The sequence below is a fragment of the Daktulosphaira vitifoliae genome, unplaced genomic scaffold (assembly GCF_025091365.1).
Source record: "Daktulosphaira vitifoliae isolate Bord-2020 unplaced genomic scaffold, ASM2509136v1 Scaffold_4, whole genome shotgun sequence".
NCBI classification, from domain to species: Eukaryota; Metazoa; Arthropoda; class Insecta; order Hemiptera; family Phylloxeridae; genus Daktulosphaira; species Daktulosphaira vitifoliae.
The window spans coordinates 4,612,861-4,636,241 of record NW_026099575.1 but is presented as its reverse complement, the minus strand read 5'-3'; the positions used below and the strand labels follow the sequence as shown (position 1 = coordinate 4,636,241).

The 23,381-nt window shown below is 24.1% G+C and overlaps 3 protein-coding genes across 4 annotated transcripts; 2 read left to right on the top strand and 1 right to left on the bottom strand.

Moving 5' to 3' along the window:
- Positions 1-4,491: 4,491 nt before the first annotated feature.
- Positions 4,492-16,124, top strand: LOC126903988 (glutamine synthetase 2 cytoplasmic-like). 2 transcript variants are annotated; one of them, XM_050682601.1, is made up of 8 exons: positions 4,492-4,643; positions 11,987-12,180; positions 12,979-13,140; positions 14,068-14,213; positions 14,293-14,421; positions 15,110-15,309; positions 15,374-15,513; positions 15,752-16,124. In XM_050682601.1, exons 2-8 carry the CDS (start codon positions 11,994-11,996, stop codon positions 15,898-15,900), a joined length of 1,113 nt encoding a protein of 370 aa, XP_050538558.1. In that variant the 5' UTR covers positions 4,492-4,643; positions 11,987-11,993; the 3' UTR covers positions 15,901-16,124. The 2 variants fall into 2 exon arrangements, with proteins under 2 accessions (XP_050538558.1, XP_050538559.1); XM_050682602.1 differs by lacking the exon at positions 4,492-4,643 and adding an exon at positions 10,743-10,760.
- Positions 16,125-17,474: 1,350 nt separating this feature from the next.
- Positions 17,475-20,574, top strand: LOC126903993 (N(G),N(G)-dimethylarginine dimethylaminohydrolase 1). Its single transcript, XM_050682608.1, has 6 exons — positions 17,475-17,847; positions 18,112-18,214; positions 19,411-19,508; positions 19,594-19,689; positions 19,754-19,882; positions 19,940-20,574. The coding sequence occupies exons 1-6, from the start codon at positions 17,587-17,589 to the stop codon at positions 20,069-20,071; spliced, it is 819 nt and encodes a 272-aa protein (XP_050538565.1). The 5' UTR covers positions 17,475-17,586; the 3' UTR covers positions 20,072-20,574.
- On the bottom strand, positions 17,986-22,656 carry LOC126903994 (NADH dehydrogenase [ubiquinone] iron-sulfur protein 3, mitochondrial). The gene is made up of 6 exons (XM_050682610.1): positions 22,474-22,656; positions 22,269-22,352; positions 21,587-21,834; positions 20,973-21,218; positions 20,680-20,861; positions 17,986-18,178 (listed from the first exon to the last, which is right to left on the bottom strand). The coding sequence occupies exons 1-5, from the start codon at positions 22,532-22,534 to the stop codon at positions 20,700-20,702; spliced, it is 801 nt and encodes a 266-aa protein (XP_050538567.1). The 5' UTR covers positions 22,535-22,656; the 3' UTR covers positions 17,986-18,178; positions 20,680-20,699.
- Positions 22,657-23,381: the final 725 nt, after the last annotated feature.

Here is a 23,381-nt window from a genome sequence, read left to right as displayed (position 1 = left end):
TTTATTTAGATTATATTTATATTTAAATTTTTTAAGTGATTAAATAATATATTAAATAAATCCATCCCTTATCATTTATAAGAGTGTCAACTTTTTTTTTAAGCTACTTGTGTATATGACTAGTTCATATAATGAATGATCCAACTTTAAAATATGACTGGTCTATTTACGATATATATAATATGTAAAAATATGACCCACACCTCGCTTTCAGTCTGCATTTAAAAATGTTAACATCAAAAATACTAATTCATAAGTTGTTATTTTGGGATGATTAAAAAAAGTATTTAATCTTAAAAAATGAGAAATAAATAACACACCAAATCAAAAATTTATTTTTTTGTAGAAATTTAGAGGCAACAAGAAATTAATGACCTTACTTAAACTACTTTTGTAGGTTCTAAAATTTGCTTAATTAGTTTTTATAGATAAAAATGGATTTCAAGTAATAAGAGATGCTCTTAAGGTATTGTAGACTGTTCATTTCTTTAAATTTTTCTAAAATATTTAGTTGCCCATTATTTATAGCAAACTTTGATCACAATAAATACTAGTGACAATTAAGGGAGAGTTTATTTTTTGTCAATGAAAATTAATTGATAAAATTAGGACTAATTATTAAATATTACTTTTATAAAAGTAATGTTTATTCCATTTTACAAAATATCATAATTTTTTTAGATATTTGTATTAAAATAACTAGAAGAAGTATAAGTATTTCTTTAATAACTTTTAATACTGATTCTCAGATCTTTAACTCAATACTTTTAAGTTAACAATTATCTTTATTTTCATTAATTAAATTTTCTTGTTGAGCTTTTAATAGATCATTTTTACTCCAATAATATTAAACATTTCTTCTCTATTAGAATAAAAATATTAATCAATAAATCAGTTTTTTGGAAAAAAAAATTTTTAAATCTAATTTTTAAGCAATAATACAAAATAATAAAAAAAGGTTATATACTTTTCTATTTTTTTTTACAAATATAAGTCTATATACGAGTATTTAGTAGGTAAGGAAACTATTCAGTTGTTATAAACAATAGAAACCCGTTTCTATACTTACTGAACACTCTATAGACTTAGAAAATTGATCAACACCAAGTGGAACTAGTTACAAAATTAATACTAAATAATAATTTAAACGGATCAAGGGTCTAAATCAAATTATAATATTGTTATGTATCAACACATTATGAGAGTAAAGCAAAACTGTTTGTATTTATTTTAATACCTTATTAAATATAATATTATTACTTATATCTTATTCATTATAATAAATAAAATTTTACATCCTTAAGGATTACAAGTATTAAAATTGCCAATTGGCAATATTAAGCGGATGCATCTATAATTATAATCGGTCAGTTGCTAAAATATATCCTCTGAGTATAGAAAACAAGAATGTGATTTTATACTTGTGTTCATTCTATTTGCGCGCATGGTTAAAGCGCACTGTTCTCCTAAATGAATAATACTCATAGTCATTTCAAAACATTTTATTTCACTTCTGTTGAAAATAAAAAATGTTTTTTCAATATATTATACAATTTAATTTTCACGAGATAATAGGATAATATTTATTCAATGCAAAAAACTGCGAAAGTAAATTAGAATTACACCTAAATTATAATTATTTGTGTTAAATAATCACACACATTTTAGTTGTGAGCATTTATAAGGAAATATATATAATATGTATGTTAATTTGATTACGTATTAGTGTTAGATAAATTTTTTTTGTTTGTAATTTTTTAATGTATTAGAAATTAATCTAAATTTACTGAATATAACAAGTAATGAAATTACTGGTGGTGGGATGAGGACGTTCAAAAAATCATAGAAAGTAAGAAAAAGCAATTCAAAGTATGGCAGAAGAGTAAAAGGAGAGAAGATTGGATGGGGTATAAACGCTTGTGCAAAGAAGCCAAGTGTGCAGTAGGTAAGGCGAAGTTTAAGAGGTATGATGAGTTGTATGATAGGCTAGGAACAAATGAAGATGAGAAAAAAATCTACAGACTTGCAAAAGTAAGAGAGGAAAGGTTTAAAAATTATCATTATATAAGGTGTATAAAAAGTGTAGATAATAGGGTACTCTCGATGATGATGTGAAAAAAAGATGGAAAGAATATTTTGAAAAATTACTGAATGAGGAGTACTCAAAAGAGACATTAGAGGATATCTTGTGGTCTGGTAGATTTAATTAGTGAGAAAGAGGTATGGAAGTCTGTGGCATCAATGAAAAAGAATAAAGCAGTAGGACCAGATGAATTGCCAGTAGAAGTATGGAAATTATAAGGTGGAGTCCCGAAAAGGTATATTAATATAATAGAAGATATATATGATGACACTTGTACCAGGGTAAAAAGCGTAGGAGGAGTAATAGAAGATTTTCGGGTAAGAGTAGGAATGCACCAAGGTTCTGCTTTAAGCCCTTACTTATTTCTATTCTACAAGACTGTAGTGAGGCCAGTTATAATGTATGGTTTAGAGTGTTGTGCGGTTGATAAGAAAATAGAGCAGAGAATGAGTGTAGTAGAGATGAGTATGCTTAGATGAATGAGTAGAGTAACTAGAGAAGATAGGATAAGGAACGAGCATATAAGAGGGAGTATAGGTGTAGCGTCAATCGTGGATAAGATGAGAGAAAATAGACTTAGATGGTTTGGTCATGTTATGAGGATAGAGAATCGGAAGCTGTAAGAATAGTTATAGAAATGAATGTTGAAGAAAGAAGAGGTAGAGGAAAACCAAAAAAGGGATGGAGGGATGCTATTGAATGCGATATGAGTACAGCTGATGTGAACGTAGATGATGTGGAAGTTTGGGATAAGGGTGGCCGACCCCAAGTAGTTGGGATTAAGGCGAGTAATGAAATTACATTACTTTTATAACAAAAAAAAAAATATTAAATTGCAATGAACATTATTTTTTATAATTTATTTATATGTTACATATGAAATTTATTTAAATTAAATAATTTATACCAGTAATAATTATAATGAGATTCACTAAAGGAAAACAATAAAATTTTAAACTGACAAGCAACTATGAAAACTTTTAACTCATTTTTTACTCATTTTGAGCTCATTATAATTAAATAAAAAAGTCAACAAAAATGTTTATGTTAGTATAAGATTGCAGCAATGGATGGAGCACATATCATTTTGCTTTCTCTTAAAATAGCCACCGATTTTACTGGATTCATTCAATTAAATTGTAAAATAAATGTATAAGAGTTAAATTAATATAAAATATATCATAGTAATTAAACATTTTTAGATAAAATTTAATTGAATAATATAAATAAATTTGTAATTTTTTGGGGGATTTCCCCTATTTATAGGGAACGAGAGAAATATTTTCAATTTTTGAGGGTAACGTCTTCGACTAGATACGATTTGTGATCTTTGATGTATTGTTCATCAAAATCGGTCCAGCGAGAGCTGAGATTGAGCGTTCACAGACACAAAAAAAATAAATAACACATCATAGTAAAATTAATACCTTCTCAGCTTCGCATCGAAGCTAATATTTAAATATTTATATGCATATTGCATATTCTAGTTCTGAACATTAGTAACAATATAACTTAAACTTACCAGTTACACACTTATTACAGAAATATAATCTAATTAATTTATTAAAATAATTTTTAACTTCAGAAACACACAATACTAGTATGAACGATAAGTAAAAAATGTAGAGTTAGCACATATGGTTTGAAAAGAGAATTCTCCTAAAACATACTAATATACTATAATTTTATAGGATTGTATGCAATGGCATAGCGAAGTAATTTTTTTAAAAGAGCAACTATGTTGATTTGGCTGACTATAAATGTATATCAAGTCTTTGTAGCCTATTATAATATTTAAAAAAATATCTTGTTACTGACTTAAATAATTTTAGGAGACAAACTAACCCACTTATCTCCTTTAGTTATACCTCTGATTGTGTATAGCTAAAAAAATAAGAGCAAGGCAGAACCCGACATAGTAAAAACTATAATAATATAAAAATTGATACTAATGAAAAACACTCATATATACATAGGCGTAGTCTCAATCTCCTAAGCTTTTATGGTAAAAATAACATTTTTGAAAACATATTTGAACAAATTTTTATAACATTTAAATAGGTTCTGTTAATTAAAAAAATCACGTTCAAAAGTTTTTTGAGTATAGTTAAAAATTATAATAGTTAAAAGTATTTTTACGTATTTTCAAGGCCTTGAATGCTACAGAATACTTTAGAAAATAACTAAAAAAATTAACAACTACCATTATAATTATTTATTGGGTACAGCATAAGAATTATTTTAACATTAAGGCTTTTTTTCAAAATAAGTAAAAAAAATTGCATAATTATATCAAGTAAAACTTGATTTAAAATTTACGACAGTACTGTAATTTATCAATTTTAAACATTTATGTTGCATAGTAAATGCAGCAGGAAAACAACAGTTAATAATTAAAATTGTTTTGTTCGGTTCACTAATAATACAGCGCTTGTATTTGGTGTGTGTAATAAATTTTATATGTAATCAACAAGTGGTTTTTCTCTTAACTTGACTTGTCCATAACAACTACCTGACAGTCAGCGTTTTCACGTTCACAGCAGCACATCTCCGATCAAGCGTAAGTACTGTCTTATCATATTATTACACATAATTTAAATTTTAAATTTGCTTCTTGAAATTTATAAAATCTATTATTAACAAACTTCAAAGATATTAAGTAAAAATAATATGTTGATATTAAATTTATTTGTACCATTTATAAGCTTACATTTATACTTCGACAATATTAACTTGTTAAATATATATTAAAGTAAAATTTTGTTTAAATTCAAGCAGTTTGTCTTTGTACTTATTTTGTTATCATTGTAACTTCGTTTCTATTTCTAAGATTTTTTTTATAAATAGAATTATATTGTTCTGGCGTTAGACCAACTGTTATAAATTACGTACATAAGTTAGTCACTTATTCTGTATTTATCATTATGAAGCAAATCAGTTCAAGAGCGTGTTTTTTTTTTTTTTGTTTCTTTGTCTTGAATGTCGTAATAAAACGATTCGTTGTGTTTTAAAAATACTACATCAACACAAGTAAAAAATTGTAAAGAAATAAAACACTTAGTTAACATATTATTTTTTATTCTAATTAAATTTATTTTATCAAATACCTTTTTATAAAGATTTCTATTTATCAAATCAAACTATAAACTTTATATAGTTGACACCTGTAGAAATAATCTCAAATTTTGGTTTATATTATTTCACTCAAGTACTGTTCTGATTAACTGGAATGAAACGCTGTTAGAATTTTGATCATTATCACATTTTCAAGTGTTTTGTTTATAAAAATAACTTATAAATGTTATTCGCCAAATTTTTCATTATAATTCAAGTATATATTTGTTTTATCTTTTCATATTTTAATGATCTTAAATCATAAATTAAAAAAAAAATTGTTTTCGTGATTAAAAAAAAAAACAATTTTTTTGATAAGTTAATAAAATCGTTTAAACTAATATTTTTAATTTCTCGATGAAAATATTACTCTCGCAAATTGTTGTTTAATAAGAATAGCTGAAAAAAATTACTTATCCGCTACTGATATTTACATAAATTATTATGTAAATTATATTATTGTTATTAGTATTACATATTGAAAAAATTAAATAGCGAATAATGTTATTAATGGATTGAATATGTACATTGAACTTTATAACATGATAAATCGTTGTGACAAATGATTTAATAATAATAGAAACGATCAGTGATAAGAAAATTCGGATGTTTACACTAAACATTTGTCTTTTGATTAAAATAAATATCTAATAAACTTTAGAAAACATGTTTTATATAGAAAGGTAATGTCACGTAAAATAAAAAATGTCAAGAATACTAATGGTTTATAATAAATTAAAATTTTTTAGATATTATTTACAGTTATATAAATTTAGCAAAGTGAGAAGAAGAAATCTGTAATAATGTTACTATAGAAACTGAAAGATAGTTTCATAATACTTAAAAAATGTTTGTATATTTTTAGAAAAACAAATAATATATATCTTAATAATTCAAATATCATTTGAACAATTTATATTGTCCATGTAGAAAAACGCGATTTCTAATAAATATAATTTTAATATCAAACTTTTTCCATTGAAAATCGAATTTAATTAATTTACGATTAAAAACAGTACATATTTAGTTAAAAATACAAATAAAATGAAAAATTATACAGTATTTATAACTGTATAATTTTATTATACATTTTAAATAGGATATCATACCTTATTGACGTATTTTATTTATTTTTGATAACCTTACATGGATCATGAACATACAAACATAATTATTAATATATTTTTATTATTTATACATTTCCACTAAACTTAACAGTTAAGAACTTTTTGGAATCTTGTTATACTATTATCAACAAATTAATTTTATTTTAATGATTCTGATTAGTTGTTCAAATTAAATTAACGTATACTTATAGCATTAAAAACTCATATTTATTTAGAAGTCCAACTAATGATAGATTAATATTAAATGATTATTGTATGTAGGTGAATTGAAATATTTAAAAATTGCTAAAAATTTTATCTTCTATATAATTATTTAAAGTACAGATTATGTATTAGCTTTGAAAGGGGCGGGATTTTTACTTCTTTAATTGTTTTAAATGCATATACTTTTTGTTCAATAAAAGCTTAGCCATGGATGTGTTAATAAGTATTAACCTTTTTAATATTTATCAATTTTGGTATGTATTTATATTCGTACACAAACCAATATATATTAACAATTAAAAATTCTTTATTTGGTTTATATATATGTTACGTCTTATATAGCGTGGAAAAATGAAAAATCATCTAATATTTAATAACTCATATGGTCAGAGACTCAAAAATATAACTGATATTGAATTGTGTCATTAGATTTTTGAAGAGTAGACATATTTTACCCTTTAGCTATCTAAACACGACTTTGTGTATGATTTGTATAAAATCATTTTTGGGTGATAAACTAATACTTAAATCATTAATGTTTCTCTAATTCTTGAATGTAGAGGATTATATGAAGAATATAATATTTATGTGAACGAATGTAAAATTGCTAATTATCTTTGTAAGTTTTTGTTAACATAGTGAGTAAACAGAATACGACTACATTAAAATCTGCTAATATTATTTTACATGTCCCTTATGATTACACGTATGCATCATAAGTATCTTATCAAAACTTGAATTCATAAAATATTCACAAGACATACACTCATTTACAAGCAGCGGCGAATTAAGAGGTATAAGTATGAGGATTTGCGTATTCTAATAGTGAAGCAATGTTACTACTACGACATTTTTTATACTGCCTTGTGAAGCATATCTAAAAACTTTTTTTCTAGTATTTATACAATAATTTGAACAGATACAAAGTTCATCAAACTTTAATAAAAGATTCATTACCTTAACGATACTTCACTTTTTTAATTTCATAACCTCTTTGGATAATTTGAAGCTTAATCAAAAATTTATACTTGTGTAGACCATCATATATCTATATTAAATAAGTGTAAAAGTGTTATAATAATTAATTTACCAACTAAAAACAATATATAAAAATTAAACAATATTTTAACCATTCGTTTAAAAGCATTATGCTTTAACAATCGTTTTACAGCCAAAACTAAGAAACATAAAATTGGATTTAACTGCCTATGATTTTTTTTCTGAAGGTTATCAAACGTTATTCTCAAAAATCGAACTTTAAGAATGAAATTCAATTTATTATACTGAATGTCTTCAAATATTTTTATAATAATGTTTAATTTTATTTATAATGTTAAAAAAAAAGTACTAAACTTATTACAATTAATAATGAAATTAAATATACAAGTGCCTTTACTTTCATACCATAATTGGCATGTAATAAAGTTATAAAAGTGAATAGATAAGACAGTTTTAATTAGACAATAATAAAAAAAAATGTTATCTTTTTGTGCGTAATCAATAATCAAATAGGGTTAACTGCGCTACGTGTAAAAAAACTAGAAGACGTCATGTTAGTTTTAAAATCCATAAATACTCTTAAAATATCATAATTATTAGTTATAAAAGTTTCTTTTTAAAATAACAATGAGCATTAGATATACTATTTAAATGTCCACTTATAGCTCTTTTAGTTATTAGTTTTTTTGTATTTATTCATAATTTTGCAATATGACACTTATTAAGAAAAATAGTTAAACATTTTCTTTTCATTATTTCTATTATAAATAATATTATAACTTTTCGGCCATTTATCTTTTTTTGTCTGGATGAAAATTACTATTGATAAATTAAAAACTATTATTAAAAATTATATTTATTATAATTTTGTTTTCCTTTGTTCCAATTATAAATGTAATCATACTTCTATGTTTCTACTTTTTTTAAATTATCTATTATAACATAATTAAAAATAGAGACCATATATTTAATTGGTCATTAAGAAAATTCATAAAAGTCGTCGTTGTTTATATAATATGATACTAATGATGTCTATTAGTTTTAATTTTTGTGAATATTACGAAAAAAACAATACATTTTATTACAAGTGTATGATTATGTAAAAAATTGTAAGATATTTTTATATACAAGTTTTTAAAGTACTTTAAACTATTAAATTTTTTTTATGTTAATTTATATGATCTGTGGTAAAATTTCATTTTAGTTATATTCGTAGTTTAAAGTTTGTTTTTTAGATTCAATATCTGTAATGGAAATCATTTAAACGACGCAAATTGTTTTTTTATGATTATCGCACTTAGCTTTCTCTTCAAGAGTTTAATATAAGTTATTATCTTATTTTCATTATTCATTTACCTTAAGGTAAATTATAAAATCTCGTCCAGTTTGACTAGTATTCTGTATTTTTAATAAAAATTCGTGGAGGTTTTGCAGTTTTTTATCTAGTAATTATTTTTTTTATGCCATTTGTGAGTAAGAAACGCTTCAAAATAATAATTAAAAAATAAAGAAACCGAAACCGGTTGTAAAAAGTTAGTAGTACATCATTACAAAAAATGTATTTATAAATAAAATTATAGCTCCAACTTTTAAATTTTAAACTCAACGATTTTTTGAGTTTCGTGTTTTTTAGTTTTAAATGAATAATATTTTTAATATAATTTTAATTTAAAATTATATTAGCCACAAGTGATCAATTTTTATTTTAAATTTCAGTATAAAGTTTTGTTCATTTCACCATAATTAAAAAAAAAACCATGATTGCATAATTTTGGAAAACCTGTAAAAGTCAAGGTATTTTAAAATGGTCAGCTAAATCATAAAAATATTAGTGGATTAGCTATTTTATCTGAAATTTTAAAAAATTGATCAAACCTGTCATATAATCAGACTGTTATCCGAGTTAATTTTCAGTTTTTTAGGTATATAGTACTCTAATTTCTCTAGTTTCGCCTATTATTTGTTAGTTATTTTTATACAATGACAATAAAAATAAATAAGGGACAATGAAATCACACGCTCCCGCATAAATAATGTGTATATACACAAGTAAAGTATAAAAATTTTTTTTTATTTACTGGAAAATCAAGCAAAAGTAAGGGGATTTGAAATTTGTTCATTTATAGAAACCATAAGAATACGATTTACAACACTTGCAACAATTACATTACAACATTTACAACAATCATAGTGTAAAATTTGTAGAAAATTATATGAATTGTATAAAAATACTTTTAGATTGAAGAAAAAATTAATCTAGTTCTCAAGTTTTTTCTTTAATGTACGTCTATTTTCAAATATAGATATGCTGGAATTTTTTAAGTTATGTCAAACAAAAACATTCTTTATTATGAAAAAGTTTATTGACAATTTGATGTATCATAAAAAAAATGTTTAAAAATTCGTATTATAAACTTTCGTTGATTTTTACAATACAAATAAATAAAATCAAAAGTAAAACAATTTATAGTTTTTTTATTTTAAAGTTTATTTGTTAAAAACGTTTTATTTATTTGCTCTATTTATTATAAACTCTTTATTTTTAAATTAATAACTAAAATGAAATTTATCAATTTTTGTTCACACAAATAATTTTTAAAATTTAGTATTATATCAACTGGATTTTCTTTTATCGTTATTAAGACATAGTTATTATCAAATTTTGTTTTTTCTATTTTAATTTAAGATTTTTATTATAAACATACTAAACTACGTAAACAATGTTTTTTATTCGCATAGTATTTATGGTATCATAATAAATTTGTCAAAGAAAAAACGTTATCTTAAGCTTATTAATTTATTAAATAAAATATTATTAGTTGGGAGAAAAGTAATTTTAACAATTGTATTGGTACACTAGTGTGATGCATCTATGTATTATATAACGTCAACATACTAAATGTTTAATGAAGTTGAAGCCTGTTGGCAGTATATAATTCATTAATGTGCATGGACGTTATGTATATCACACCGATTCCATTAACTTTTGTTAGCCCGTTTTGGACTTCGCATGTAGAAATTATGCCTTGCAATCAATAAATGGCGCCACCATAGTACATCTCTCCCGCACGTTAGTTCCTATATTACAACCCTCAAAAACATCTATAGCTTGTACATAGTTGCTAAACAAAAACTTTTCTTGTATATTACACTTTTTATATCATAATAATTATAATCTTTAAATAATAAAACTGTCAGCATTTCAAAGAAATTACATAAATATCCTTTTGTAGGTAAGTAGATTAAAATATTTTAATAATGTATCTGTTATTATTACATATTCGTATACAAGTATATTATGCTCTATAACCGAGTTGCAAATATTTTAGCTTTATTACAGGCGTTATATTATATGGCATTTTTTGTTCTTAGTTTGTTGTAACATTATTGAATTATTACTATATTCACAAAACACGTTTCTAGGTCGTAGTCAATAATAAACGGTTCACTTATGACCTTGTCCGCACATGACGCGATGTTTGCCATATGACAAAATGTCATTATTAGTAATATTATCACTTTTATCATTGTATGTAGAAAATTGAATGCATAGGTTCAGCACATCGTATTGACTATATAAATACTATGAACGTGTTCGCTGAATAATACTATTCTCTAACGAGTTATTAATATTTACAATTTGAATGAAAACTTTGATTAATGTTTTTAAAAAATATTGTGTACAACGAATTATATGTTATATATTATATGAATAATTTTATCCGATGTTACTAATTTATTTTCTTCGCAATTTAAGTTATTTCTTTTGATTATTTCGACATCATAGTTAATGATTTCATTACATATTGGATATAGAACACTTATATTACAAATATAAAGAATTTTCTATCTTCCTCATTATATCATAATCAGTTTATGATAAATTCAAATAAACTTTTGTATTACTTCACTAATTCTTTTTTTATACAAATTGCATGATTTATTGCGATAATAGTATGTTTAACAAATTTTTAATAATAATTTTATATACCCAATCTTTGTACAAGATTTGATAAAATTTTGATTATTTATTTGTTCTTCATTTTTACTACGATAATTATATTATCATAGATAAAATGAACAAATAATTTAGATACAATTATTATATTTAAAAATAAATTGGATATATTACAAATTATAATTCTACGGGATAAATTTTAATGAGCGATTTTGTAAATATATTATAAGTACATTTTTTAAATGTGACGCTACGTCTTTTTAAATTTAAATTACATTAAAATAATAAAATTTCTCATACTAAAGTAAATTTGCAGAGTATTCTGAGACAAATAATGAATTATAATTACTCCATTCTCTTACCTTACTCGCCCTATTGCATTAAGATTTTTGTATATAAATTTAATCGGAATAAAAACAAACAACTCTTCGCCACTGTTATATAAATAAATAATTATAAACTATATATAAATTATAAACATTTATATTGTTGTTTCTATAGAGCAATCATGCCGGGTAACGGATTATTGGAAACATCCCCTAACTATGTCATCAACAAAACTGTAGCAACTAGATTTCAACAATTGCCACAACCTTCGGATAAAATTATGGCTATGTATGTGTGGATCGATGGAACTGGACAAAATCTCAGAGCCAAATCCAGGACATTAGATTTTATTCCCACTAAAATAGAAGGTAAACACTATTAATATAATTTAATTTAATTAAACATCATTTTCATTGAATATACTACTAAGTAGTTGTATTACAATTTTAGTTAATATTTCTCTGCGTTATAATCTGTGGTGATTCTAATTTTACCCAATAAATTGTTTTTATGTTCTACTTTGTTTTGCTGTTAGTTTAATGGGATTAGGATATCCTGCAATGTAAATAATTTGTTATTTTCCTACGGTTCATAACAATAATATTACATGTGTTAGTTATAGTGACGTTTCTAAACGTATTCTATTTACACGCTCAATTACAATTAATTTATATTCAAGGTCTACAAATGGATCACCGCTTGTATAATTGAGTTGGTTATCAAAAATGAGATCATTTATAAATAAAATTTATTTCAATCATAATTTAGATATTAAACCTGCGTTGAATTATCAAATTTATTATCCAATAATTTTATAAGTGATTATTCAATAAAATAAATATTCATGGTTAATGTATATTCAACCACACGCCAATTTATTGGCACTGTTTAAATAAATAATTTAAATTTTATTAGAAATCATTAACAGTTCTATTACAAAATTTACGTAAATGTATATAATAAACCAACAGATACATAATTTTATTCACAAAATATAATTTAAGTATAATCTGTATTCCTAATGATTAACATTAACTTAGTGATTAAAATATTTTCTCGTTAAAAATTGAAAAACCATTTTATTTTAGAGCTTAATAGACCTCTAAAATTAAAAAATAATTGTTGTAATAAATTACACTCATTTTATCGCGGATTTGGTGTTTCAGACCTTCCAGTTTGGAATTACGATGGTAGTTCTACTTACCAATCACAAGGAGAAAATTCTGACACGTATTTGTATCCTGTTGCAATGTTTAATGACCCGTTCAGATTAGCACCAAACAAACTCGTTATGTGTGAAGCATATAAACATAATCATACTCCCACTGGTAAATGCAAAGTATTTAATAGTGACTTGAAATTAAAATTAGTTGATTTCAACCTAAACAGTAGGAATAAAAAATTGTTTTTTATTTAGTCTTAGCGGAAGCACATTTAAAATTGAATTACTTATAATTGAAATGAGTTAAATTTGATTATAATAATATTTTTATTAGTTATCGATTTCTAAAAAAATTATTCAAAATTGAGTCAAATATACCCTTGTAGAATTCAAACATATTTTCTAGTGTCAGCTTAATGAACACATGTTCTAGAGTTTATGTATAAAAAACATTTGGTTACGTGCTTTACTTAAAAAAATAAAATGATAAAGTGGTACGACTTGTGGCAAAATTACTGAGTCAACAGTTTTTATTGGATCAATATTAAGTGGCCCTTAGAGAGCCAACTTTTTATCCTAAAAGAAACAATGGGATCAAGTAGGGCCCTAGGGAAGTGCCACACATTTGAGGGGTGCTAAAATATATAAATACATTTTTTTTTGCTTAAAATGTATTTTTTTTGAAAAATATATTAAATAAGGATACTAATTTTGGTTGACACTGTGGCATTGTATGTATGAGAGATGGCATTAATATAATAAGTGTGTAAAATATAATATAATACAGCTGTTAAATGATTTGTATTGTTTCATCAATATAGATATATGATTTTTTTTAATTTTATATAACATAAACTCATTTTTACAAATTTTTGACTTAGATAGTTTTTCCTAAATACCAACAATTTATTCTATTATTATACAAGTAATTTAATTAAAAAAATTACCTTTAAAAAAACGTGCTAGATTCTAAAAATTTTTTATTAACAAAAAATTAAAATATTTAATTTTGGCCATATTTACTCAAGGATTTGAAAATAACACAGTATAAATTTGTTTACATTATTTAATATATTTATTTTATAATTTACAGAAACCAATCACCGTAAAGGTGCTTTAGAAGCAATGAAAAAAGCAGCAGATCAAAAGCCATGGTTTGGTATTGAACAAGAATATTCCTTGTTAGATACTGATGGAAAACCTTTTGGATGGCCGAAGACAGGATTTCCTGGACCTCAGGTAAAATAATTACAAATTATAAAAAGGAATTATACTTTATTTTCTTATTAAAAAACTTAATTGATTAATTTTTTAATAGGGTCCATACTATTGTGGTGTTGGAGCAGATAAAGTTTATGGGCGAGATATTGTTGAGGCTCATTACAAAGCATGCTTATATGCGGGTATCAATATTTCTGGAGAAAATGCTGAAGTTATGCCAGCTCAGGTGATTGAAATTTTATAAATACAAGATTAAACTGATTTAACTGAAGATTTATAACTTTTAATACAACAAACATTTTTCTATGATTTTTTTTTTATGCATTCTAACTGCTAAAATCATATTTTTTATTATTTATTTTTAATAAACATTTTTTTAAATGTAAAATAACCGGTTTTGCCACTATTCTTTTAATTTATTTTAATGGTTCAATAATAATTTGTTGACAAATAGTTATTAAATACAAGCATTATTATAATCTCTATACATAGAGTGGGTGTATTATGAGGATATAGTGTGCATTATAAATAAAACACCAACTTGTGTTACTTACCTACTCTAAATAAAATGCTTGTAACTCAATGTGAACATTGGTGGCTTATAATTATTTTTAACATCACTATAATTTATAAAAATGTTTAAAAATACAAATTATATCATGCTGTTTGTTCATATTTAACATACTCTTCTAAAAGCATTTACTTAAATAAAGAAGGTAAAATCTTCATAGCTCAACATAATGGAAGTTAACCTCAGTATCCATATACCGATGTCCAATGCATTTTCAATTAAGTCCTGTAGATGGCCTTGATTCAATAATATTAATATCATAGTTTTAAGTTTTAAAAATTTTTAAAACTAAAGCTAAAATGTTTACTTTAAGAAGAAAATCAACAACTTAATTAATTTTCAGTGGGAATTCCAAGTTGGTCCATGTGAAGGTATTAGTATTGGTGATCATTTATGGATGGCGCGGTTCATCTTACATCGTGTTGCTGAAGAATTTGGTGTTGTGGTAACACTTGATCCCAAACCAGTGCCAGGGGACTGGAATGGTGCAGGAGCTCATTGCAACTTTTCTACAGCTGCCATGAGAGAAAATAATGGAATCATGTATAATAACTATTTATGATACATTAGCTAAAAATGATATAAAATTATACTGTTTTATTTTCAGTGAAATTGAAAAAGCCATTGATAAGCTATCTAAACAGCACATGAGACATATCCGAGCATATGATCCCAATGAAGGTCGAGATAATGAAAGACGTTTAACTGGTAAACATGAGACGTCTTCTATCCATGATTTTTCAGCTGGTCAGTGTTTTAAAGATTTTTAATAATTAAATTATAAGATCATAAATTGTCTATAAGAATAGTTATAAATAGAGTCCGGATATTAATGCATTTATAAATTTTGTTAAATAATTTCAAATGCTTTATAGTTGAAACAAAGTTGCATTAACTTAGGTCCTTTTAAAATGGCTCAAATAAAATTTGTAAATGCATGTAAGTCCGAAATCTATTTATAAATAAAAAAATTTTCTGTTTTTAGGTGTTGCCAATCGTGGAGCAAGTATACGTATTCCACGTGGTTGTGCTGAAGACAAGAAAGGCTACTTAGAAGATAGAAGACCTGCGTCTAATTGTGATCCCTATAAAGTAGCTGAAGTAATTGTGCGTACTGTATGCCTTGATGAATAACTCAATTACAACCACAGATATTACCATGTTATATGGGAAGAATTTTAAAAATCATAAATTTAATCTGTACACACCAAATGTACCAACTACCTCTTCTTGTTACATGTAAATCAACAGCTGTATGATTACTGATATGACACTGTTATGTTATAATCTTTAAATATTATTATAATTATCACTGAGATTCTATATTATTATTAATTTGCATTGAAAAATTTACAATATATATATATATATACATATTATAATGTAAAATGCTAAGGCTTTTGTTGATTTTTAAATACTATAAGATTACTTATACTATACTTTTAATTAATATAATTGTGCTATTTTGACTTCTGTTTTTAAGTTGAATTGTGAAAATTTTTAATGTGCAATTGAATTTATAATATTAAGTACAAAATGTATTTTTAATTTTTTTAATTGTTAGGTTCATAATTTTAAATCATTAACTTGATTGAAATTATGATTCTCGGTTTTACAGAGTACTTTAAATTTGTAACCCTAACATGATCAAAAGAATTGCGAGTTTTATAATTCCATGTTTAAATTTAAATGAACAATACATAATCAAATATTTTTATGAATGGAATTTTAATATTAATAATTTAAATAAATATATTTTATTGAATCAAAAATATTGCATGTATATTTCGACCATTGAACACTGTGTTTTTAATAGACTGTTAATGTGATTTTAGTATTCAAGTTTCAGTATATAATTATAATTTTATATTTTTAAATAATTATTTAAAGATAATATAAATAAAACTTATGATATAATCAATGTTATTTTCTTCATTTTATAAAATGTATTGTAAATTTCTATATAAAGAAATTCATGAATAAGAAAAATAAATACATGATCACATTTTAAAGTATATTTTAGAAGTTTTAAATTTACAGTCACGTTTTCGTTTAATTAAATTAAAGTGTAATTGAGAAAATATTTTACTATTTGTGCAATAGCATATCTTCTTCTATGAGTAAAACAATATTAAAGATCTTTGAGGCAATCCTAGAAGGGTATAATCACCAAATTTATCATGATTTGATAAATTCAAATGAATAGATGAATTTTCTTTACTTGTCCCTTCTTTAAGTGATTATAAAAAAAAATCGACTCTAAAATAAAATACTATAGTTATTTTCGTTTCCTTAAAATTTTATAAAAGTTTTAAAAGGTATATGAAAACATTGTTCTTATCATTTAAAATAAGTTAAATTTAACAATTCCAAAAACATTGATTGAAGCTTGGGCGAGATAGATGTGCTACATAAATTTTTTAGTATCCAAGAAAATCAATAGTGTCTAAAGTTATGGCGTTAAGCATTAGATTCATATTATTAAATTTATATCCTCATAAAAAAAACATTTTTATTATTAAATTGCATTATGTTTGAAATGAGCCTATATAAATTAAACAGTAAAAAATAATGTCCACACCATAGTTTATTTGCCTTAATTGGCAACACTACATTTTATACATAAAGCCCAGTAACTATGCACAACAGTGATCTTAATACTTATCAGATAAATATTAATATCATACAAATGCTTTATGTATAATTCCTTCAATTTTAAACTTCTAGGCCATATATATATATATATATATATATATTTTCATTTTAAAACAAAAATATTAATTTATAAATTAAAAATAAATTTAGAGAAAATAAATTATAATGCCAAGTACTCGTTATACTCATGCAGTAGTTTGTAGAGTACCACATTCTCTTAAAGAGCATCAACCTACATTAGATTATGATAGGGCTAAACGTCAGCATGAAAATTATGTCCGAACATTAAGGGACATTGGGCTTGATGTGATAGAAATGCCACCAGATGAAACTACACCTTGGTGTGCTTTTGTAGATGATACAGCCTTTGTATGTAATGGAACTGCAATATTAACTAAACCAGTTGAACCCGAAAGAGCAAAAGAAGTAAATATTTTTAGATACTTTTAATATAAAATAATAATCATTATTTTTAAACAATTATTAAAAGATAAAATAGAAAAATGAAAATATGTTAATATTTTTATACTTTCAATAGTTATAAATGATAAAATTTTAACTAAAGTTGCTAATCAAACATGCTAATAATTTTATTTTCAAAATAATTTATTTATTTTACATTCTTTCATAAAATGCTTACAAATAATAAAATGAAATAAAACATGACATCTCTTGATAATTGATTAACAGGTAGAAACTATACGATCTGTACTAAAGAAAGAAATTGGATTGCCTATTGTAGAGGTTGCTGACAAATCTGCAAAATTACATGGAAGTGATATTTTATTTACAGGTAAATTATTACATTATAATAACATTTTTTTTTTTTTGAAATAGTAAATCAAAAATAAGTATTTTTGATGTTTCTATGACTAAAAATCTAATTGAAGTATGGTAAAACAATGTTTTAATATAATATTTAGATTTTTTTATAACTAAAATAGTAAGTTAACACAAATTTAACATAATTGCCAAAAAAAGTTTTTATTTCATCCTATTTATATAAACATAATACTTTCTATAAAAATATATATTCTATGACAATATTTTGAAATTTAATTTTTAAAATAAAACACTTCCCCTCTAACTTACTTAAGAAATGTATTAATCTTGTTCTGTTATGAATAATAATAATAAAGAACTTATCAAAGGAATAGCAAATTTTAATAAAGTAAACCATTATCAAGTAATTTTGCAAAATAAATTTAGATAAAATGTTAATTACATTTTAAAAAGTAAATATGTCATGTTATTTTAATAATAAATAATCAGTACTATATATTAGAGTTAATTTAAAACATAATATAGAGTAGCATTTCTTAAACTGTGCTGCATGAAATTTTTTAAGGTGTATGTTAAGAAAATCTACTTTTGTATAATATCATTATAAAAAATAATTATGGAATATTTTATAATAATAAATCGCATTACTTAGATTACAGATTATAATTTATTTATTATAGTTATAGATTTTCTTAACTTAGTTAATATAAACTTCCATGTACCACAGGTTGAGAAATGCTGACATACATGCTGATCAACTTCAGAGTTCGTCCCTTTTGATTTTGTAATCAGTTATTTTTCATTACAACCAATACAAAGCACAAAAAATTAAACTAAATAGATGGTAATAATGTTTTCTTAAAAACTGTATGTAAATAAAATTATCATCTTATATAAATATTTTTAGGATAATACAACTTTTATTATCCTATTAAAAACACTCCACTGAATACTCAGTTTTATTTCAATTAGTCGAATTTTAAAAATAATGAATGTGCTACTCACCCTTAAGCCTAAACAACACTTTATTATTCAACATAATATGAATTTTTACCATAATAATTCAATTTATATTTTATTATTATAATTTAAAAATTAATAATTTATTGTTAAATAATTTTACTGAATGATATTCATTCTACAACTATTTAAGTAGCAATCAAATTTCTTTCATATCCTTAAAACTGAATAATATACATCTTTTAGGTAGAGAATTTTTCATTGGAATAACAAAATGGACAAATGAATCAGGAGCATGTGCAGTAGCATCTGCATTTCCTGAATATCCCTGTGCTCCAATTAAAGTAATTTTAAATTTGAACAAATTTAAATGCTTAATTTTATACTTTTTATAAATTATAAAACGTTAAAAATATAATTATATTTTAGATCATGGAAAATAAACACTTGAAAACAATTGTTTCAATGGCAGGACCAGATCTAATGTGTGTAGGATCAAGCAGTGCAACAAAAGATGTTCTTAAAGTAATTATATGTAGTTAATTTTTATTTTTTATAATAAATTAACTTATTATGTTCTAATGTATAGCGATTAGAACGTGAAGCTACATATAGCTATCAAATTATAACATTGCCAGAAGATGAAGCAGCTAATGTCCTGTATATAAATGGTACACTACTTCATCGATCTGCTAAAGAAATACCACAATCTTTCAGTGTAATGAATTATTTTTTAAAAAAAAAATAAAATCTCTCTATAGTTTATTATTTTTAGGTTCTAGCTGAAAAAATTTCTGATTTTTCTCTGCAATCAGTGGATATATCTGAGCTTTTAAAATGTGAAGCAGTAAATTTAAATTCATGTTGTCTATTAGTAAGACGCACTAAGCACATAAGAAGCTTATAAAATACTTGGTTAGAAAACTATCTAGCCCAAGTCAGTATTAAACTATATAACAACATTAATAAATCATTGTTCAAATTGGTAACATATGCCATAAGCTTAATTTATTTTGAATAGTTATTAAATTACTGTTTAATATTTTACTCAGCAAAAACTACTTGATAAAAATATGCTAGGTTTATCCTACTAAACCAAAATTATTTTAGTAGCATTAATATGTATGACACTTAGAATTTTATCTAATTAATGTACACATAAATGAGTAATTATATAATACAAAATCACTCTAACAATGTTTTTTAATAAGTATTATATAAAATTAATTTCTTTTTCACTAAATATGTACACTTATTGATCATAAATATGATAATTAATTTTAATTTTGGAGAAATATTAATATTGAAGAAATCTTTGAGTAAGATTCCATTAATTTATCTATTAAAAAAGTTTCTAAACTGAAAACTGACCCTTTAAGTTTTTAATTATTATCACTTTGTTCCTTTATGTATACTAATACAATGTTGTAATATTTTTTATAGTTTATGTATTAAGTAAATATGATGTAATTATATTTTAGAAAATAAAGTTATTATTTTAAAAATTGTAATTACTTTTTGGCTGTAAATTGTAACTATTTTTGCCCTTTTTCCAATGGAACTTCTTCAACTGGAGGAGGAGCATTTCTAAAGTTTGGAAATTGTTCCCATGGCGTGGATAATTCGAAACGTCTAAATTCTTGTGTCATTTCTAATGGTTCTACAACAACTCTTTGTTTTTCATCGTCATACCTTACCTATATATTCAATGGAAATTTAATTAATTTTAACTAACTTGAATGTAATTAAGGCAATTATAATAATTAATATAAAATCTTTAATATGTATGTCATTTTACTATCACATACTTCAACATAACCAGACAATGGGAAATCTTTACGGAATGGATGACCTTCAAAACCATAATCTGTTAAAATTCTTCTTAAATCTGGGTGGTTGCTGAAAAATACACCATACATATCCCATATTTCTCTTTCGTACCAGTTGGCTCCTTCATAAATAGCTGTAGCAGAATCTACAGGAGTTAATTCATCAGTGTATGTTTTTACTCGTATTCTTGCATTGTAGCGAACAGAAAGTAAGTTATATACTATCTATAAGTAAAAAATAGAAAATGAAAAAAGCAGTCCTATATGTTAAAGATTAATTGACGTAAATTTATGCTATTCTTAAGTAATTACTAAAACTACAATTAAAATAAAAGAATAGACTTAATCTACACAATTATTATAAGCAAATATACACATCCAATAAAAATCTTGGAGGTGCTAAAATTATTTTACAGTCCATTAAAAATGATTAAAATTTTTTGTTTAGCTTGTTACCGCAAAAAAACTGAAGTTGTTAGAACTCTAGGGGTACTAAGCACCTGTTTCAATATGATTATAAATAATATTCATAATACATTTATAAAATTTTATATATTAATAAGATAATTAAAATTATTACTATTACTTTTTACCTCAAATCTATTTTGTCGCTGTGGAATATCAACAGCACAGATATCTGACAAGTTAGCGAATTGACAATTATGATGATCCTTTAAAAATTGCAAAACAGGTACAACACCTTCTGGTGCAATAAGCACTTCTAATTCATCTCCTGTTGCTATTTGAACTTTTTGAACATATTTTGGTAAGCACTCGGCAATATATTTTCCAAAATCAACTAAATTTTGTTTCACTACTTCATTCACTTGTCTAACAGTCACTATAAGAACAATCGAACACACAAATTACTAATTAAATTTACAACATATAAATAAATGAAGTTAGTTAAGAATTTTTCGGTGGGCTAATTTTGATTTGTTTAAATTTTTAAGGGGGTCTAGAAGAGTTTAACCTCTTCTGATTTTATTCAGGGATTTTTCACAATTATCAACATTTTTTATTAAATTATTGACAAATTTTCATATATTAGTAGAAAGTATTGATACAAAATAATGCTTAAAAATCGTCAAAGTTATAATTAATATAAATTTTTATAACCCCTATGCTCCATTGTAATTGTTTGTTACATTATGATTTACGAGGTTATTAAAAAAAAAAAAAGTAATAATATTGTTCTATTATATGATTTTCAAAATGTGCTATTACAAAGCAGAAATATTTATTAAATGTAAATTTAAGTATAAATAATCTCACATTTTGCTTCCACTGGAACTTCTGTGCTTTGAAACCGTACTTTTCCAATAATGTATTTAGGTATACCAAGTGATTGTGTTGCAACTAAAATTTTATTGAAATTTTTAATATCAAAAATTGTATACTTGGATTAAATGAACATCATTTTGTGCAAAATTATGATAATTAATCGAACTATAATTTGGTATCAAATTTCACTTCTTACCTTTAGTGAACCCGAGATACTTAGATTGTTGTAAAATTTTATTAGCAATACGTACAGCCATAATTAATATAATATTAAAATATTTACTGTTGATATATTATATTAAAATTCAAAGCTCATTCAATTCCTTAGACCAATATCTAAATAATTTATTTAAGAGTAATGGTATGTTTCAAGAAAATTGATAAGCCTGCAATCGTGTCCTCCCATTTGATAAATTAGTACAATAATTACTACATAACATATCACCCAAATAGTCTTATCACTTTATTTGGGTTGTGCACGATATAATACATATACAATATTTCTTATATTATGAGAAATCGCATTTGGTAAAATTACTATGAAGTATACATTTTTTTGTGCATACTTGGATTTTTAAGTTCAAATAATTTCGAGTTGTCAGTTAGATCTGAGACATCTGTATATGTACCAATTAAAAAAATAAAGTTCACACCCTTATAAGACATATGGGATGAATATAAAATAATGATTGATAAACTGAAAAATTATGCAACAAAGGAAACAAAAAATAAATCATGAATATTATATTTGTTTTTTATTAGTTAAGTGCTTTATGATAAAAGAAATACTCTGTATATAGAGGAGAAATTTTTTTTAGAAATACTTGAAATATACAATTTTATTTAGCAATTTGTGAAGAATACTAGATTGTAAAAAAATGTGATACAGATGTGGATAAACACCCAGGAAAGCGTACACATAAATAAAGGCAATTTTTCAAAAAACTTAATGGTTTTATTAGGGATTTTACAATCCCAATGATTCTCTTCGGCTATATCTGGAAATATTTTGCCAAATTCCATAAGAATCTTGACAATCAAACAAAAATAGTTATAATTATTATTTATACTTTATTATTACAAAAAAAAAAAAAAAAAAAAAAA

Bases quoted from the DNA above. Each gene is read 5' to 3' on its own strand.
- LOC126903994 (XM_050682610.1), bottom strand. From the start codon at position 22,534: ATGGCTGTACGTATTGCTAATAAAATTTTACAACAATCTAAGTATCTC. The intron at 22,353-22,473 runs GTAAGAAGTGAA...ATAAAATTTTAG, and splicing joins GTATCTCGGGTTCACTAAAG to TTGCAACACAATCACTTGGT. The intron at 21,219-21,586 runs GTAAAAAGTAAT...TTTTACTTATAG, and splicing joins AGCGACAAAATAGATTTGAG to ATAGTATATAACTTACTTTC.
- LOC126903993 (XM_050682608.1), top strand. From the start codon at position 17,587: ATGCCAAGTACTCGTTATACTCATGCAGTAGTTTGTAGAGTACCACAT. The intron at 17,848-18,111 runs GTAAATATTTTT...ATTGATTAACAG, and splicing joins AACCCGAAAGAGCAAAAGAA to GTAGAAACTATACGATCTGT. The intron at 19,690-19,753 runs GTAATTATATGT...TCTAATGTATAG, and splicing joins CAACAAAAGATGTTCTTAAA to CGATTAGAACGTGAAGCTAC.
- LOC126903988 (XM_050682601.1), top strand. From the start codon at position 11,994: ATGCCGGGTAACGGATTATTGGAAACATCCCCTAACTATGTCATCAAC. The intron at 13,141-14,067 runs GTAAATGCAAAG...TATAATTTACAG, and splicing joins ACATAATCATACTCCCACTG to AAACCAATCACCGTAAAGGT. The intron at 15,514-15,751 runs GTCAGTGTTTTA...TTCTGTTTTTAG, and splicing joins TATCCATGATTTTTCAGCTG to GTGTTGCCAATCGTGGAGCA.